Source organism: Balearica regulorum, chromosome 3 (assembly GCF_011004875.1).
Source record: "Balearica regulorum gibbericeps isolate bBalReg1 chromosome 3, bBalReg1.pri, whole genome shotgun sequence".
In the NCBI taxonomy this organism is placed as follows: Eukaryota; Metazoa; Chordata; class Aves; order Gruiformes; family Gruidae; genus Balearica; species Balearica regulorum.
The window spans coordinates 64,118,992-64,138,409 of NC_046186.1; the positions used below are offsets into that span (position 1 = coordinate 64,118,992).

Here is a 19,418-nt window from a genome sequence, read left to right on the forward strand (position 1 = left end):
TAATATTTATATTGTCAAGAAGTCCCTGGAGAAAGGATGTGAGTGCAGCATTGCAATTGTAAGCACAGTTGCTGCTAGAATGGTTTTTCTTGCCTTTTTTTTTTTTAGATCAATATCCATCTGAACCACTCAATCCATTTTTACTCAGAGTTTTCTCGTGATTCCCTCATGCTGCACAGGACTGAGCCAGGAAACAAAATCTGGATCCTAGCCATATGCCAGCCAAAAAAGAGGTTCAGCAAAATTTGGAGTACTGTCACTTGCTAATGTAGGTCCTAAATAAACAGAAGAGCTTGGCAGGGAAGTCGTTATGTATTAGAAAGTTCATTTATAGTCCACAGACAATTTCCTCCTCTCAGGCTGTAGCAAATCAAATAAGGGTACCATAGTTGATGGGATTACATAGAAAAGAGGACGCTCAGGACAAAAGCACAGAAAACAGTCATTAAAGGTAATATAATTGGGTTATCTAAAAGTATATGATTTCAGCCTTTGAAGAGGAGAAAAACTAAAACTAGAGAAAATTTACAGCCATACCTGCATACAGGATTCTCTCAGTGCCTGGAGTTTCACCATAGCACTGCCCTTTCCATCTGTTTTCATGTTTTATTTTAGGATTGCTGTTTGCGACAGTGCTTAAAACGAACTTAAGATGTCAGCTAATATTAAAAGAAAATATACTTTTGTAATTTAACCTAAGTAAAAGTAAGATGCAAGTTAAACTAATTTTTAAAGACATCTGCCTTTCACGCTGCTTCAGTGATCCTGGTATTTCGCAGGTTTCAGCATTATGTGATTTTTCTCAACTGTATATAGGACTGATGATTTGTTTTGTATTGAACACTCTTGCTAATGTATTTCAGTTTCTAAGTAACACAAAAAACATAGTTCATTACTAACAAACATAAGGACTGCATAAAGAACTCAAACTCCTAAGGGAAAGAGACTGAAAGAAAAACTTCTCCCAAGAGGAAATCTTTGTTGCTTTTAACAGTAGACCTAACCTAAAACCTAACCCAAAGCCTGCTGAGATCAGGTTTCTCCTATAAACAGCTGCGCCCCCTTAATCCATACTGTTATTGAGGAAACTACCTGGGCAGTAATCCAAGTTCAGAACATCTGATTCAATTAACATTAGTGGTAATTGGAGAAAGACTACATTCGGGGAGACGAGGACTCAGTAAAGTCCCTCTAAAATGTCCATCCTACAGCAGGGAAATGCATGTGTAAACTCAGAAGATGCTGTTCAGAACACGATAGTCAAGTGGTGCCCGATCACAAACTGATCTCAACACACAGTCCCTTATTGTAGGCGAGGTAAATTGCTGAGGCACGCAAGGACACACTGCTGCTGCTACTTCACCACGTACTTTTGCCTTTCACACCTCTCCTGACCACTTCTCCCTCCAGTCAGGATCACACGTCCTTCCCCTGGCTACCAGCAACCTCTGGGAAGCGTTTGATGCAAACAAAAATGAAGTACCAGACCTTCAAGACTGCAGCTTTCCATAGCAAGTGCTCTGTAGACCAGTTCCAGTCAGTAGGCCATATTTTGAGAGAAGCAGCACTGGACCCAGCCGCTACACCATTGGTTTAAATTTGCTAAGTAATGCTCTTCTTTCAGAGCTAAGATCTCTAGTTTGCTGCAAAGTTGCATTGTGTTGTCCGTACTGGATGTAATGGAGATACTGGTTGCTCTTTTCAGGACATTCTGGCAGGTGCCGAGCTACTACAGAGCCTGGGGATGCTGCTGTCAGTGCATAAAACAGACCCTGTGATTGTTGGCCATGCTGCTTGTATCATCAAAAACCTGAGCCTTTCCAAAAACAGACAGGTGGGTACCCAGTAGTTTTCACTGAACTATACCCTGGGACGGTGCAGTTATGTTCATATCAAATCAGTATTACCCACAGAAAGATTTTTTTTTTAATGAAACATACACCAAGGATACTCTACACAAAATTCTGTGTATGAATAAAAGGACCTGATGTGGCATAATGAAAGGTGGGTTTATTCATATTTTTCCAATACAATACAAAAATGCTAATAAAAATAAGAAATGTCTAATTTTTCCTATGACTGATGTGGTTACCTAATTTGAAGGACTGCATCAGAGGTATAAAACATATTTCTAGCAAGGGCTTTTCATTAATTAAAGGAACCATCCAGGAAAATCTGAGGTTTGTTAAAAACTAAATCTATTTCCTAACTCTCACTCTTTGGCTGCCCTTAGTTATCCATTTATGGGGTTCAACACTGATCTAATTTCAGTCCCAGTTTGTAAAATATAACCCCAGCTATTGACGTACATTTTGCCTGTTTGGCAAGATACAACCTGTGCCAAGATGCTATAAAGATCTCTATCACTTACTTTGATTCTAATGAAACCCATATCCACAGATGCATTTCCCTTCTCCTTGCTTTTTAAGGGTACCTTGACCAAAGGGTGCCACTGGTAACAATCAACATTGGGCGAAAAAACCACCTAAATCCTTGTCTCTGCTTTGCCCCACCTGCTAGGTGCACTAATACACACCTTTTGAGACTCAGTTCCTTTTTTCTTTTCCTTTGTTCATGATCCAGTTACCACTAGTTCCAGAGACTTAAACTAGCCAAAAAGAAAACTATTTCCAATAATTTTTTTCACTTATACTAAGATAAGAATTCTATGCGATTTTGATAGTTGTGAAATAAATTTTTGCAGGGAAATAGATTCCTTCAAATTCAAGGCCCACAGTAAGAGTAAAAATGGACCATCTTTTCAAAGTTTGCTTTTAAAAAAATTACCATATTTGTCTCTTCAATTCTGTGACTATTCTGTTATCAGCAGAGAGCTTGTTCACCTTCATAAAAGCTTTATAATGTGCCTCTCATAATGCGTTTAGCTCTCACTGCACAAGTGAATCCACAGACATGAATGGGAGTGCCAGGTTTCCAGTGTCAACTCTAAGGAACCATCCCTAAACTACCTAAGAGTCCTTGTCACAAGAGGAAAAAAGTGGTGGTTTTATGCCAACAGGACACAAACGGAGCTTGAAAGGGAGCAGTCTTGAATCCAGCTTCACCCTCTAAGCAACAAGTTAAAAACTGCAACGTAAAATGAGCACACAAAAAAAGATACTCCCTTTTGTTGATAGACACCTGAGCTCCCTTATAGAAGTGTGAGCAGCTTCCATCATTAGGACCTCCCAGAGAGCTGATGACTTTGTGATTCTACCTCACTAGTAACCAGTCACCTCCAGGTGACTCATTCAGGACTCATTCCTTGGTCTCACGTGCTTTTAATCCAGGTCAGCACAGGCTATCTGACAGTCTCCTATCTATTTACAACTCGGTTTCTAAAACATATATCCCAGCACAGAGACATGCTCCCCAACACCACTTCTAGCATAGCAGATTCAACCTAAAAGATGAGGGATACACAGAAGTGTTTAATTCATAACATTTCTTTCCAGAAACAGAACTCACCTTTGCTAGTGAGAGGTCATCTCATATTTCTGCAGATCAGAGCTTTTCAACACCAGAAAGTTTTCAAAGCCCTGGAGGTAAATAAAAGAAACTGATAAACTTCCACATTTCCCAGTCCTTTGCCCTGGAGCACTCAGCTTATTCGCCTCTGCAGCAAGACTTGAGCAAAAGACAGCTTAATACTAACATACAGCCTGGTACAACAGCAATAGGTCAGGGAATTCTTTGAGCTCAGAGTGATCTGTGATCATGAGAACATCCCACAGACAGAGCAAGCCCAGGGAAATGTCTGAAATCAGGTGATCTCTGAACAACCCAAGGTATTTGCCACCTGGTTGTGGTACATCTGGGAGGAGACATTCCTGTTATTGATGTTTTAGCTCTCAGTATTGCTAAGAGTTATACAGTATTTCCAGAGTCCTCGAACACCACCAAAAGATAATGGCAGTGCTGAAAAGGAATCTCTTCTTTGTTGCAGAGGATTCTTGAGAGCCCGTGTGTTGAAGGTCTCCTCCAGACCATGCTTTCTACTGACATTCAAGAAGACTCTCTTCATTATGTGACATCTTGCCTTGCTGAGTTGGCAAAGCAAGGTAGGGAAGCAACCCCCCAATAAATGGCTTAATCCAAGAAGGGTACCAATCCTTTATTAATCCCAATGGGGGATGAAGCACGGGTGGGCATACAGCCCGTTCTTTCCCTTTAAATCCACTAGGAGTTTTGCCATAAGCTTCAAGAAGAGCAAGATTCGACTCACTGGCAGGATGCATGGGCTCTGTTGATTGCACTTTTTTCCGTTGAACTGCTTAAAATTTTTTACTCAAAATTCTTTGTGCTGAACTTTACTGCTGTACATGGCCTGTCTACTTTTATTTCTAACGTCATCCAGTTTCTCCAGCTGAATTAATTTCACAATAGCAGAAACCAATACAAGAAGAGGAAAAGACTAAAATACAAAGGGGCTCTTTCTCTTTAGTTTTTATGCACACAGATTTTATAAGAGATCCCAAATTAGCACCCGTGGAAGGTACAGCACTCCTCATGGCAGAGAAGATCAGTGTAAATTCTCCCAGCCTGCCCAGCACTGGATATTGTCTGTCAAACATTTCATCTCTTGTATCTGGTGTAACTGCCCTGCAACTGGTGACATGTCACATTTCATTTTGCAAGAGGTACCTGGCAGCTGCTGGACAAACTGAGCCCACTAGGCAAGAGTGGATCTCATACATAAAATGATTCGTTCTTTCAGAACACAAAACCAACAAAATAAAAATCCACCAGCCTTTCTATGAATCAAATTGATGGCCCTACCTGAGAGCATTACCTCAGGACATGATCCTTTTTTACAACCTAAGCATAGTTATTGCACACATTCAGCACTTACTTTGCTTCTCAGGCTGCATGAAGGATTTCTTATTTAGGCGGTGTGGTTTCTGGCAGACCTCACCATTTCTTCAGCACTGGAGTTTCTGTTTACAGACTACTCCCTTATCTTTCTGTCTTCCAGAAGGAGCCACATTACACATGGTCCAATGGATGGACGAACCCTTGACAAAGTGCTTGGTGAGACTGGCTGGCCAACTGGAACATACTGAGCCATCCTTTCAAGCTGCCTCCATCATCCAGCATGTTATAGGTCACGGTAACTGTCACACAGCATTAACTGTGATTTCAAAGATATTTATAGCTGGCTGGAGTAAAACGAACCTTTTCCCAAAGGAGTTAACTGTCAGGCACCAAACAACCTTTAACATTCCTATAGCATCCTCCATGTGGTCTCTACAAATTTATTAGCATAAAAGCACCTACAGTCACCTTTGAAATATACATAAAAGTGCTCAAGTGCATGAGGAAGCTCAGGGATGAAAATGGACCATATATAAAGATCTGATGCAGGTGTGTGTTGCCTTCTGCAAGCACCACCGTTCTGCAGGGCTGGTCTGTAGCCAGTTCTGAGGTCCTTAAAAACAACTGAGCTAGTAAGGTGGGATAATGTAAAGTACTCCTTACCAAAGGAAAGATGAGAACATGTTTCAGACAAGAGGCATTGTTTTATCTTCCTGTTTGGCCCTCCTTCTCCATATATACAACGTGATGGTGTACCCCACAGATAGAAGCAGAGGTCAGTAGAGACAATTACAACAGGATGGGTACGTTCCAAAATTTTAGATCAACTCTGCTCCCTGACCAGCAAGAGGAAAGCATCTTACTGAACCAAACACTGCTGTTGTAATTCTAGACTAGATTACCAGAAGCTGGGAAGTAAAGTGACTTTTAAGAATGTAGCCGGTATCTTTTTAGGTTTCAGTGAGAGAGAAGGAAAAGAGCATTATTTTTACCTGCAGAAAACAAACAGCTTTATGCTGAATATACTTGTCCCATGCAGCTGAGAGCCTTTAAAACTTGCAAGAAAAAAGCATTCAGATGATTCTTGTCACGTTCTCTAGAAAATCACGGTTAAATTTTAATGCTAAGATGTGAGAAAAACTTGAGTCCATAATGAGTTTCCAATAAGGGAAAAATGCAAGCCTGTTTCACCTCTGCCATTGGGGATTTGCAACAGAGCAGACTCTGAAGCAGTGAACAGAGACCAACGTGGATGGGTTAGGACGACAGGCTGATCAGCCAGGACGTACCTTATGCCAGGACCGTCTCCCTACCACAGCAGCCCCCCTGGCATTTTAGTTATCTGAAGATACTGTTAGAGGCTGTAGTACGTGGGAGTCCTTTGCCATTCCTTGCATTAAACATTGGTTGTAGCTGAAGGTAGATGAGTCATTAATGATCTTAAATGTTGTTACGAAAATCACTTTTCAGTGTTTTAAAGGCTCCTACTGATCTCCAGTGGTTCTCCTGTTTGTGCAGAAAAAATGATGCTTTTGGTGAAGCGTCACATTGGAGAGATTCAGGCCTACCTCAAGAATTTTCTTACCCACCAAGAGGTCCGCTTTCAGCAGCTGGGCATCTCTACGTTCTGCAGACTGCAAGAAGGTATGTCCTTCCCACTGGGCCGAGCCCCTGGGTGCTGCCAGACGCTGCCTGCTCTTATCAGTGGCAGGCAGACACTGCTTTGTAACAGAAATGACACTGCTGGGTAACTTCCTCTGGGGACTAGCTCTGCTCAATTGAGCAAACAGAATAATCTCAAGGGTAGCTTTTACCTGTTTTTAAGTAACTAAGAATATCTTACAATAAAGGCAGGGGGTTTTGTTTGTTTGCTTTAAAACTAAGGGCTTTGTGATCAGCAAGGAAACAGGACTTCAGCTACAGGTGTCTTTATCCAATATAAGAATGTTTGGCACTAGACACAGCCTAAAAAATTTTCAAAGATGGATTTAGTTTGGTTTGATAAAACAAGCAAACGAGCAAGTAAAATGATTAGCTGGTACTAAAGCTCGTGTCTTTTTCATACTTTAAATTCTGTTCCTTGATTTTTTTCTGCTTTTTATTAGGGTTTTTTTTTGGGGGTAGAAGTTGATACAGATGAGAGTTACAATATGGTGATAAATGTGTATAGCGTACATACATAAAGCCAGAGCCAAGACCCTGCTACGTCTTGATACGCACCTGTTGCATAAGGCTGAATCTGGCAACTGAGCTTTAGACATCTGGATCAGCGGAATTTAGCAGTGAACAATCTTGAATTGTCATAGGGATGAAAACTGACTTAGTATCTGCTTTGTGTGGTAGAAGAATATCGTTCTACCTTCTCTATTCTTCACGCTGTAATAAGGACCATCAACTGTATCTAACCTGAAGTAGCTGCTTTCTAAGCATCTGCATTAAAATAGAGGGAAAGCCTAACACTTGTTTTTCCTCTTCAGATCCAGAATTTTCGTTAGCATTCAGAAAAAGCCAAATGGCCAAACTCCTTGAGCAAATCCGTCAACAAACAGAGGAAACTCAAGAGCTCCTTAGGGCAGCTATTTACCGCAAAGACAGTTAATATTTAAGCCGGATGGCTTATGAAAACTTCCCAGGTCCAAGAGCCTGAACTTTCAGAGAAGACAATTCTTTTCATTAGTTCCTGTAGCTAAAGTAACTTGCAGTTTCATCATACGGAAGAGATGTTCCGATCAGAAGAATCGGAGCAGGTCAAAAGACAATCCCTTGGACGCTTTAGCTGGCTGCTTAGGTGTGCTTGACGACTATGGCTACGCTCCTTCCAGTGGTTTGGAAAACACCTGTTATGCTTGGGTAATCTTCCATGGTTTGTTTTTGGTTTCCTCACCCCACCTCCAAAAGCCCAGTGCTGTAGTCATGAGGTTTTGTTCACGAAACAGACTGATTCTATTGCAGAGGCATCTCTGAAGTACACAGGTTCCTCTGCATTCATTTTATTTCTGCTCCATGTCTCTTATTTCAGAGCACACTCCAGGGACTTGACTTTAGAAAATAATTGAATTAACACATAGTATAAAGATAGCACACTACTAACAAACAGGTTACTACACAATATAACTGCTGAGGGACAACTCAAAAACTGTAAGAAACAAGAATAGGACAAGCCTTAAGACTGATCCTTGTGTATGCTGTAGGCACTACTCTCCATCAGAAGAGCAAAGGCACTTTGAGGCAGGTAAATGTTGCATAGAGCATGTTCAGAATATAGCTGCGACCATGAAAGATTTGGTAAGAGGTCTTTGAATACAGAAATCTGTTCTGCAAATGGGAAGTTATTTCCAAAGGTACTTGCAACAGCGAAAAAGTGAACAAATCTGGCAAAATTAGGAATTGATCTTATATTTTGATATTGGTATTTCGTTTTAAAAGGAGCTAACAAAAAAAAAGTTGCAATATTTTAAAATTCAGCTAATTTTCTTATGTGCATACCGGATACTGAACAACCTCCCCCTCCCTCTCCTCCAGAGGGAATCTGTCTCACAGACCTTTTAGCCAATCAAACCAGTATTTTTTAGGAAAAAAAAACGTAGCACAGATCCTTGAAATTACAGAGCACTAGTTTTTTAATGTAGGTTTTAATTTGTAAGAGAATTAATAAGCATCATCTATTACTAATCCAATTCTACCTTTGATCAATACACTTGTTTTTAAATACAAGAATGTGGCTGGAGATCATGTTGAACTGGCTGGAATATTGAGATTTTGGAACCGCTCCTCTGGCAAACATCTGCTCCCAGATGGCACGGTTTCTTATGAAAACATTTCACAAGAGTTTCCCGTCTTTTGAGGTACTTCTGACCAAGGTATAACTCTGACATGCGTGTAGACCTTTAGAGCTGCTACTGGCCTCAAATGTGGAATAAAAGTGAGATTCAAATAAATAAACATTCTGTCAACTAAGAGCTCAACGTTATATTTTACTGTGGCCCAAATCTCTAAGCTTAGGTGCTTGGGGGAGGCATTTCTGTTCTTGATGCCTTTTAATAACTGTGAGTTGTCTCCAATAGTAATATTTAAAAAAACAAAACAAAACAAACCCAACCAAAACCACACTCGAAAGTCTCTCTATAGCACAGTGAAAAGACCTGTTAAAGAACAAGGCAGAGAATGCAGATAAAGCTGTGCACAGCATTTTCAATATTTACATGTAGCAGGAATTGTCTTTTGAAGCTCAGGCAAAAGACCCACGTGCTCCACTGTGGGCAGTTGGGCTTATTAAAACAGAGGGCTACAGAGAGCTGAATGTCACAGCTAGGAATAAGAGCAGAAAATCTCAAACTGTGCGCCACCTCGTTGGGTGACTTTAGGTCATTTTCCAAAAAGAGAATCGGTGCAATATGAAGTAATGACATGAAAATCCATCTCTCTTTCTTGAGTATTTATTTGTAAACATTACTTCAAGGTCTTAGGAAGGAGGAAAATAACAAAGTATTCTTCATCAGGAATGAGGAGAGGAGAGACATGTGTAACAAGCAAAGCTAATTGTAAACAACCCAGTAGTTGACACGTATGGAACTAGCTTTTAGTTTGTATGTTGGACCCCTGAAAGAGAAGAAATTTTCTCTCTCATTTGAAGCAAACCTGGAATGAATACACTTAGAAATTGTTTTTACTGCAGTCCTGTTAAAAAAACAACAAACCACACATGAGAAATGAAGCAGGCTCTTCATCTCTCTGCTGCAAACAGTGAAGCAGGCATTCTGAAGTCTCACAAAAACCAATCAGCATAATTTAAACCTGACCCTAATAGATCAAGAGCAACATAATTTAAACCTGAACCTAAATGAATCCTCAACCTTAAAATTGAAGCTAAATCTTACTGGCTATTTCTTTGCTCTGTTTCTAGCTGTAAGTGACCCTGTACTGATTTTGTAGTAAAGAGATTAGAGGAAACCTGAAGAAAACTTGTCAGCAGACCAGGAGTAGCAAGAAGAGTTTTCCATCACAGATTGATACCTGTTTCAACTGTGCAAGAAAATGAAAATAGAAGTAAATATTTCAAACAAGTTTTATTTGGTACTTACATGCTATATATAGACTTCAAGAAAAACTACATACCTTGGACACTTCAAAATATTGTGGCTATGTACATGGAAAACTAAAGAAAGCAAGAAAGAAACCAAATTCATTTCACTGTCACGAGCTACTATTGAAAGCGTTCTGACTGACTGGCAGTTTTTTCCCTTCCGTATATATTCTGGCAGATGAAGTCTCTTTCATTGCATTTCCATTGCTTTTATCCCAACTCCCGTGTAAGATGAACACTTGGCAGCAGCAGAAAGTCAGTTCTTCAAAATTCTTCGGCTTGTATCTCAGAGGATTTCTTCTGCTAGCACAGACTTTCCACACAGCTTCCTACAGGCCCAGCTCATTGCTCACTAAAGGCAAGCGCAGGACTCTTAACGGTACAGTCTCTGGCAGCGTGAACCGAAACCCCATACACCTGTTCCCACTAGCCAAGGGTCTACTTGCTGAATTCAGCCAGTAATCCATTAAGCCCTGGTTGGTGCTTCAAACTCAGATTCCTAGAGTGAGCTCTACCTGTAACAGCACTGTTTATCAAAGCGCAAGAAAGTGCAGGATTTTACAGTACTGCCCAACAGCAACCAAAAGTGAGGGATGGAATGACAGTAGAAATCGGCATCAAACTATAGAGAAAGCAACCGGCAGTGCTCCTCTTAGCACTCAAACTGTACTGCTTTATAAAAACCACACACTACATAAAAAGCACAAGCAATGACCATTTCCCATTTGCTCTGAAACGAGCAAAACCAAAAAATCCCCAAACCTGCTTCATCATCCAAAAATCAAATGTGTCAGGTTTCACACAGTCTTCAATAGTCTGATAAGGCAAAGGGAAAGTCTCCCATCCCTGGAACAGCAGCAATTTACGGGACTTGGAAAAGGTATTTCCTTGTGTGCGTGTGCACGTGTGCGTGCATGTGTACACAATTTTTATAGAATCATGAACATGGATGTAACAAAAAAAAATCAAATTTGCAGTATCATTTTACCACATTACTCTAATTTATTCAATTAAATGATTTATTTCTGTACTGAACAAAATTCATAAATACATCATCTAGGAGAACAATAGGTTTTCCGCTTGTCCATGAAAAAATAACGCTTTCAAATTTTCACATTTTAAAACCTGCCTTGTTTTGTGTTTTAGAGAAAATGTGAGAAGATCGTAGCGACGTCTCAATTTACAGAATGTCCCTGTAGGAATTACATTTACAAGAACCTGATACAGAAGCCGATACTTTGCCCCCATAATTAGAGTTCTCTGCAATAATATTTAAACCAACAGGTTTAAATAAAACACCCCATTAACTCTACTTGTAGAGCAATGAGGTATTTATTTTTCAAGTATTAGAACCACAAAGTGTAAAAGATTCTTTGCCAATTTTACAATTATGCCTTTTCAACCAACATCCACCTTTTTAAAAAAAAGAATCAGTCCCACCACCCAAATCAGCCCATTGCTTTCAGATTCCAGTGTCTTGTGTCTTAAGGAATGCAGAAATATCCATTTACTAACAGAAAAAGCTTGTTGGAAAAAGCCGTATTAAGTAATGCACGTGAAGCATGATTTTTCTAGTGATGAAAGCTATTAGAAAGGTGATCCAAGTCTATTCCCATCATTTCTTCTGCTGGTTTCACTAAAGTCCTTCCAAAAAAGATATTCAATAAATCTTTTAAAAAACGGAGAGGAAAAAAATAAAACACTCCTTCATTGCATGGAAGAAACTCCTCTGACTGCAGAGATGCTCATAATCACCTTTGGTTCTTCAGACGAAACGATCAGATCACTTCTACAACAAAAGGTATCAAAAATGACCGGTCAGCGAATTGTGACAATGCTTACTTCAAAGTGCTATTCATTTATGCAATTATTTTATTGTAAGATGATTTTCCTTACATTTTCTAGCCACAGAAAAAGAAAACAGTAGTCCAATTGAGTTTGCTAAGTTAGTATGTGTTTACCTAACATCCTTTAAAAGTTGTGATGTAATTCAGAAAAATCCAGTGTGCTGCAAACCATCCCTCAATATTGATGGCAGCAAGAACTCGATGAGGGAAGTAGATCCAGAATTCTACACAGAAGGTGGGTACTGGCTCCCCTTCTACATGTGTGTATCAGGTATCACACTTGCAGAACTGGAACACAGTTGCCAATCATAAGCGAGGAACGGCAGTTGTCACTGTTACCCTTTCTGTGTGAAAGCACAGGGCAAACATTTTCAAGCAACCTCAGGTGGCAGAGTGTGCCATGTGACTGAGAACCCTCTCACCCAAAAGATAAGGCCTCACCATTTACACAGCATCTGTACGTACTTGGCATGCATTCATTGCTTTACAAAGAGGAGATCTGCTCCTTTCCCCAAAAAATAAGGGGCTTAAAAACGCTTTAATTTATCAACTTAATCAATTAAGAGCTCTAGGTCCTCTGTCACTTATAACACATTGCAAGCGTTAATGAACCAAGGCAAACCTACCTGCTGTTTGATGTGTTTGAACGCTATCTACCTGAGGCAAGAGAGTCCCCTTATCTTCAAAGGCTAGAATTGGATTCAAAGGAATTTCAGGACTATTGCTTCCATCATTGTTCATGGCATCCAGCCGGGAAGGTTTAGAACCAATAGGCAGGTTTATGATCTCTTCAAAGTTATCATTCTGCATAGAGGTTCCATTTTCATTTGCGTTTTTCTCAGGATTGAGATTGCTGAAAGAGAAACATCAGTATTTCCTCCTACCTTCATCTAGAACCTCAAAACAATATTATAAATGGAAAAATATGCATTAATCCAGAGCATTCTTTTAGACAGCAAAACCAAAACAATGCTTCTACCACAGTAGAAAACCTGTTTTTGCAGCCAAGCACTAGATATGCCTTCCCTCGAACACACCGGGGAGTCGTTAGGTGTGGCCACACGACACCCAGAACCGTAGAGAGCCTCATGGCCACTGCAGTTCCGAGAGGTGTCTGCAATGGGAAGCAGTAAGAAAAGCCCTACAGCACCACCACTGCTATCTCAAGCCACCCACCTAATGCAATTTACAGCCTCTGACATCTTTTCCAGCTCTCATAACCTTTGCCATACCCTTACTTTTATTGCAAGTCAATGTAATTGCCCTTAGATAAGATCACTGTCATTTTTGTTATTCCTTGGATCACCTCCTGCCTCCAGTTTCGGAGCAGCCTCTTCTACCTGCCACACACCCAGAGAAAAAACTCTTTTACCAATGCGCTTCTCTTTCAGTCCCTCCTCCCCTCCAAGTTCTTGGGGCTTATTTCCAAGGCACTGCCTGACTCTGCACTCCTCCTGCTGAACATGCCCAAGCCAAAATAAACACCTCCCAGCATCCCTCACGTCAATCTGCACTCTTTTTCCATCTCCCACTTCAGAGAGATGCCTTATGAGCAAGCTCTTGTACGCCTCCCCCAGTCAGGAGCAGTGCATGCACAGACACACTCTCCAGTTCCACACACTCTCCTGAGAAGACACACGATCACGTCTCGGTCACCGCCTTGCCGGTCCGCTCCCCACCCTTGTATTAGGCCCTGCGTTGTCAAATCCTGCTGCCTTTGCAGACGGGACGCGCTGTCCTGCCAGACGGGAGAAACCAAGGTGCTGCTTTAGCGAACAGGATGACAGTAAAGGGACCATAAGCTCCTTGAGAAAGAGCAAGTACTCAACTGAGACTCAAAACCCATGTGATCTTTCACAGGTGCTTCTTAAGGCACCCAACAGTTAGATCCTGGCAATCTTAGGTACCTATTCCCTATTCAGACCACGTCACAACTGTTCAGGTTGGTTGGAAATCCTTCAGACCTAAAGGCTCAGATGCAATTTTCCTAGATTTAAACTAGGTTATCAATTTCCTCAGGCCATTTTTGAGCAGGCGGCTTGGTTTCACAGGCTAATTTTTTCCTGACAGTACATTTACTAGTCTTTAAAAAAAAAACCAACCTGCTTGTAATTGGCATACGGCTTATTTTCATTTGCTGGCTTCCTTGGGTGTCCAACTTCACAATTACAGAATTGTTTTACAGCACTTTCCAAGAGAAAGAAAATAACTGTTGCTCTTTTGAAAGTAGCAACACTTCAACCAAAGCCCAGATTTCCTGTGAGAACAACATGCTGGTTTTCATATCAAGCCTTTCCCAGTTTTTCAAACCATCACCAGTTCTTTTTCTGAAAGGCATTCCCCTTTTTTTCATCTGTGGATATCCTGAGCAAATTTCAGAGTGAAAAATACATTTCACTGCACTGAGTTTGAGAGCAGACACAGAAATGCTGCTGACCGCCTGGGAGACATCACAAATCACATCACCCTTTTCTGCCAGAGAGCCGCATATGTAAGACGAGGAGCAGAAGCTGTGAAATGCTTTAGGACTAATAAAACCTGGTCTACAATGTATGGTTATTAGGTTATGATTTAGTATAACTTATCCTATTACTTATTTCATCCCCATCTACTGCCAATAACCTTACCAGAGCTGGGAAAACATGGCAAGTTTGATGAATGGGGTAAGAAGGGGGGGGAAGGAGGGGAAGAGAGCAACTGCTCATTCAGATAAATTAAACAGCATAGTACTTCAAGAAGCATTGGGACAATGAAGAAGACTCTTCCTTCTGCAAACAGATAGTAATGTTTCTATCTGATTGATCAGCTGATTTCATAGATAAATAGTTCTTCATATTTATTTGTCATTGCACTGCCAGTATTACATACCGAGTTAGACCAGGAATCACAGACTTGAAAGATGTCTTTTGAGATCAGGGAGTCTATATGTGACTTCACAAAGGGGGTACAGAAAAAACCATGACTATGAATTCCTATATTTTATGCTATAACATCTTCTCTATTTTATGCTGTTTGCTCTACCAGATTACTAGGGGAGCAAGCTTAGAAGAAACAAAGGGAAAAAACAGAACTGTGGAATTAATTCCACTGACATCTTCCAGGCCATAAACTCAAAAGGAGATTAGAGAAATTCCTAGGAGACTGGTATGCCCTCCAGCTTCTGGTAATTAGCAGCTTAGGGACTGCTTGAGCCTATGGTTGTGTTTTGACCACAATGCTTAGTAACCCTTCATTGACCAGAGGATCTCCTGGTACTTACCTTTTTCCTTTACACTCTCTCCCCTAAGTGACCGCTACAGGCCATTAAAGCAAAGAACACAAAAAAGTAATGGATTTTTGACCTGCTACAGCTGTTCTTACTCTTACGTTACATTCTTAGCGATGTCTCAGTGTCCAGCGCAACACTGGAGATACTCTTTTCAGGCATACAATATTGCACGTATGTTTCTAAGAACCGGATAATTATGGCATTGTAACATATTCCGTAAGTGTGCTTGTAGCAAGACGCCTGTGTAATAGAGTTGCCTGAGTTATTGAGAGTGCATTTCCAAACATAACAAGCCTCTGAAGGACAGCTTCATGGGAGCTGAAAAAAAAAAAAAAGCATCTGTGCAGCTTCGCATTTGGAACTGGACAGATCAATATTAACAGGACAGATTAGAGGCAGCGGAGAGAAGAGCAGCCAATTTCATTAAAGAAATTGTTTCTATAAACTGAGAACTCATGTAAGATCCACTCGAAAACCTTTACCGCAGTAAAACAGCTCAATTCACAAGCAAGTATTATCTGCTTTTTTCTTTCACGCTGCAAAGTGAAGAAGCCTTAGGCCTTGGAAAAGTGATTCTCGTTCATCTGTTTAAAACACAGGAGTAGGAATATCAATAAAAATTGTGACAAACTATTAGGTGGGACAGATGATAGTGCCAATCTATCATCTGCAATAAACATTTATTAATAAAGCTAATGATTATTGACAAGAGATATATAGTAAATAATTCATCAAATCACAGCATTTTCATTAGGGTTTTTGAATGAATTGTCTTGGAAAGCTAATGAAGTTCCAGTACAATGAGATCTGCATTGCTGATCAAAAGCAGCAACAGAGAATGGTGAAATACTGAAATTGATTGCCTCACTGTGCCAGAATTCTTTTAAATTTTCTCAGTTGCGTTGTACTCCTGATCATGGAAGCTATTTCCACCTGAATCCCAGCCACAGAGCTGACACAGGATGGATGACATGATAGGGGGGAATAGGGATGAGGGTTCAGCACAGTAAGCAGTCAGGCAACTGGCCGTTATGCCCCACAGTAGAACTAACTGCTCATCTTCACACAAACCTCTAGTAGCCTTCCACGTCCCCCTCCTTCAACACTACTGGTGCAAGGGACAGAGCACCTGCACTGTCTGGGGAATGGCCCCAAACATGGGTACTCTGGGTTTGGTCCCTGACCACCAACCACCAGTCCTGTTCAAAGACATGCATTCAGGCCAGACCCCGGTGCTGTCCAAAACAAACCCAGCGACACTTAGACTTCTGTGCTGGACCTAGTGAAACTTCTCACGCTTCCTACACTGTAGGAGGAGAATGAGACTGACTGTTGCTCTAGGCCTTAAGATGACTCCTCTCCGTCACTCCCTCCTCTCACCCATACACACACCACAAGTCCCCCAGGCAAAGCCTTTTTAAGTTCTGCTCAGAAATCTGAGCTATCTTACCCTTAAAACATGCTCAAGTCTTTTCCAGACTAAAGCCAAATCTTTCTTGGGGCTGCAGTGAGGTGCTGCCACAAGAGACCATCTCCACCCGTTGCTATTGTTTGTGCTAGGATGTCAGGTACATCTAGGTGCCAGACAACCGCAGCACATGAGATATAGTAGCAGTGGTGTTGGCACCTGTGGCTTTGACCATGTGATAAACCTATGCTGCTACGTATTCCTTACAACAGCTTTTCAGGCTACCTGGGCGAAGCTGACACTGGGATGCTCCCAAGCGCTTCAGCCATTGCCTTCCCAGTCAGCGTGGATGTACCCCCAGAGTCCTTCTGTACCCTAACTGGCATGCCAGTTTCCCCTTCCACAGCCTTAGACACACTTCCTACTTTTGTGGCTATTCTTCCACCTCACAGATTCATTCTTCACCCTGGCCATTCAGAGGTTCCTTCCACACACATTATAATGCTACATGACAGCCTTCATTAGCATGGCACTTTTTATATTACAAACATCAAGGTGCATATAAGGCTGGGAGTGATTAACATTTAATAGCTGCCCCCGACAATTATGAGGCAGCTCTGTGCAGCTCATCCAATGCAGCTCAGTGCTCAGAGTCACTGACAGAACTTCTCTCAGCAGGAGCATCCTTGTCAGCATGACAGCAGGCTAAGATCCCCCAGGCATATGGGGGGGACCAAGAGAGAGCAAATTCCTCCTTCAATTAGTGCCAATCACACCCTGAAGCACACCGCCCATTACAGTCTGTGTGATGGCTTCCCACATTCAAGGTTTTCCATGCATATTCTGGCACTACCTGCATAAAACATGAAAAGACTAAGGGATCACTTGGCTTTCTGCATTACTAAAATTGAAATAACTGACAGCTCATGCTTATGTAACAGATTCCACTTGGTTTAACACCAAGGTTTCAAGCATGTCAACAATTTCTCAAAGTCTGAGTGATTTGCTTCATGGTTACAGAGAACTCCCAGTGTTAAATATCTGCTTCCCCAAATTCTCCTTATAGAGGACAAAGGTGGGTTGGTTTTTTTTTAAAATGCAAAGCCAAAATGACTAGTGCTGTGTCTCACATGAGAGACTTTGGCTTACTAAGTAAAATTTGCTAATACTTCAAGCAGTTCAGAAATTGAAACATCTAGGTTGAAAGCACAGCGTTCATTATTCCAATCAAGAAAACTAGCACTGCAAATCCACAGTGGTTTTTATGAAACTGAATTCATGGAAAGGAACAGAAAAAAAATTACCCTTTCCACTAAGTTTCAGTTTATGGAATAATTGCTGGCAAACAACACACTGCAAAGAACATGCTCTATTTGTACAAAATTCTTCCCTGTAAGTTGGCAAAAAATGGGTTACTGCTAAGTGAGAGACGATAAAGTTCTTTTCTGAACACAGGGAAAGATAAAAATAAACAGGAAACAAGGCAGATTGAACAGCTGTCTCTTATTTAGTTAATGAATACATGGATCTGAAAATAATTTATTAGTCTGGTAGCCCTCATCCTCTAAATACCCTCCAATACTTAGGAATGTTCTTACGTGTCCATGTTTACGGGGGGTTGATGTGAAACAATCACACGTGTGCAGGTGGCGGGTTTCCCGTTGTGCGGAGATTGCGTTGCATGCTGAAGCTGAGGTCCTCCTGCAGGTTCCAAGGGCGATGCAGGACTGGTTACAACTAGAAAGAGAAAACAGGTTTTCATAAAACCAAACAAAGTCCGTCTACCTGCAGGTTAGGATAGAATATTTGCTACAAAAGACAGCAGCACAGTCAAGGCGAGCTACAGTTTTAAAAAAATGGGAGTTCCCACAGCCCTTCCTCCCCCATTCCTGCTCCTCCTTAATCAAGTTTCTGGGCACACGAGCCCTGTTTCAGGTCTGAAGTAAATGCCACAGATTTCAAAGCTATAGCTTTATGGACAAGAATAAACATTTTACAATGACATACACAATTCCAACACATAAATCAATGGTCAAAACAGGCTGATATCTGACAGAACATTTCAAGCAGCAATAGAGAATGGAATAGGAGAACACTGGGACATCATCAGTTCCATACACTGGTATTTCTTGGCTTCAGTGTTGATTGCTGACTGTAACCCAAAAGGAAATCAAGAGGGAAAAAATCTCCATAGGAAGGATGCTTCTTTCAACAAGTACCAAATTACTACTAGAAAATGCTGTAGAGAGCAACATAAAACTAGACCATCCTTGTGCCTCCTACAGAGGCCATATGACAGATGTTATTAGCCTGCCTCAGGATGTTCTTTTAAAGCACAACTACAGCCTTCTGCATTGTGTCTGCAGTCACACTAATTCACATACAGGTCAGTAAAAGGAGGCGATTGCACCCCACCCATACCAGCATCTGTTACAATAATTGCAAGGACAATTTAGTATTTGTAGGCTTGGACACATTTATCTCAGTTATCCAAAACCTCATCTGATAAGCCACGCCTTCAACCACTAAATGCTTGAGCTGAAATCTTCTATACTGAATGTCTTAGTCTGATCTTTGGCAAGTTTACAAATACGGGTTTTGGTGCTTCTACAAATGGAGTAAGAGGAAAATAAATTGGCTTTAACTTTTAAAAAGAAAAAGCAGATGAAAAAGTTCTGCTTTGGAAACGCAGAGCTATCTCCTGTTTTGAAGCAGAGACCAAACAAGTGACAAAAAGGTGATGGATTTTGTTTCATTGTGTGATATGGCCATTCCCATAAAGGTCTCCTCAGGCTTTGCCAAAGAGTAAAATTAAAATAACCACAAACAAACAAAAAAACCCCTGCAAAAAAAAATCATTACCATTTCTGTATGGTCAGAAGTCTGTTAAAAGCATAGTATGGAAAGTTAGTTGGCTGAAATACGTCCATGAATTCATACATTGAACTCAATAGCATATCTAGATAGAGCAAAGCCAAACAATAGAGCAACCCCGAG

General features: G+C 40.9%; 2 protein-coding genes across 9 annotated transcripts in view; one reads left to right on the plus strand and one right to left on the minus strand.

Annotated features, from left to right (window-relative positions):
- LOC104640013 (uncharacterized) overlaps positions 1–8,960 on the plus strand; it is a 33,212-nt gene extending 24,252 nt beyond the window's left edge. The window contains exons 12-16 of the mRNA XM_075748189.1: positions 1,706–1,834; positions 3,947–4,061; positions 4,976–5,110; positions 6,334–6,459; positions 7,293–8,960. Coding sequence (XP_075604304.1) covers positions 1,706–1,834; positions 3,947–4,061; positions 4,976–5,110; positions 6,334–6,459; positions 7,293–7,414 — 627 coding nt within the window. The 3' untranslated portion in view covers positions 7,415–8,960. The remainder of the gene's footprint in view (positions 1–1,705; positions 1,835–3,946; positions 4,062–4,975; positions 5,111–6,333; positions 6,460–7,292) is intronic.
- A 287-nt stretch (positions 8,961–9,247) lies between these two features.
- MAP7 (microtubule associated protein 7) overlaps positions 9,248–19,418 on the minus strand; it is a 121,454-nt gene continuing 111,283 nt past the window's right edge. For 7 of the 8 annotated variants that reach the window (XM_075748204.1, XM_075748202.1, XM_075748198.1 and 4 more), the window contains 3 exons: positions 18,020–18,158; positions 12,372–12,598; positions 10,878–11,687 (listed from right to left, as the gene is read on the minus strand). In XM_075748204.1, coding sequence (XP_075604319.1) covers positions 11,677–11,687; positions 12,372–12,598; positions 18,020–18,158 — 377 coding nt within the window. In that variant the 3' untranslated portion in view covers positions 10,878–11,676. Of the gene's footprint in view, positions 11,688–12,371; positions 12,599–18,019; positions 18,159–19,418 lie in introns of all 8 variants that reach the window. The other variant, XM_075748201.1, reaches the window with a different exon arrangement.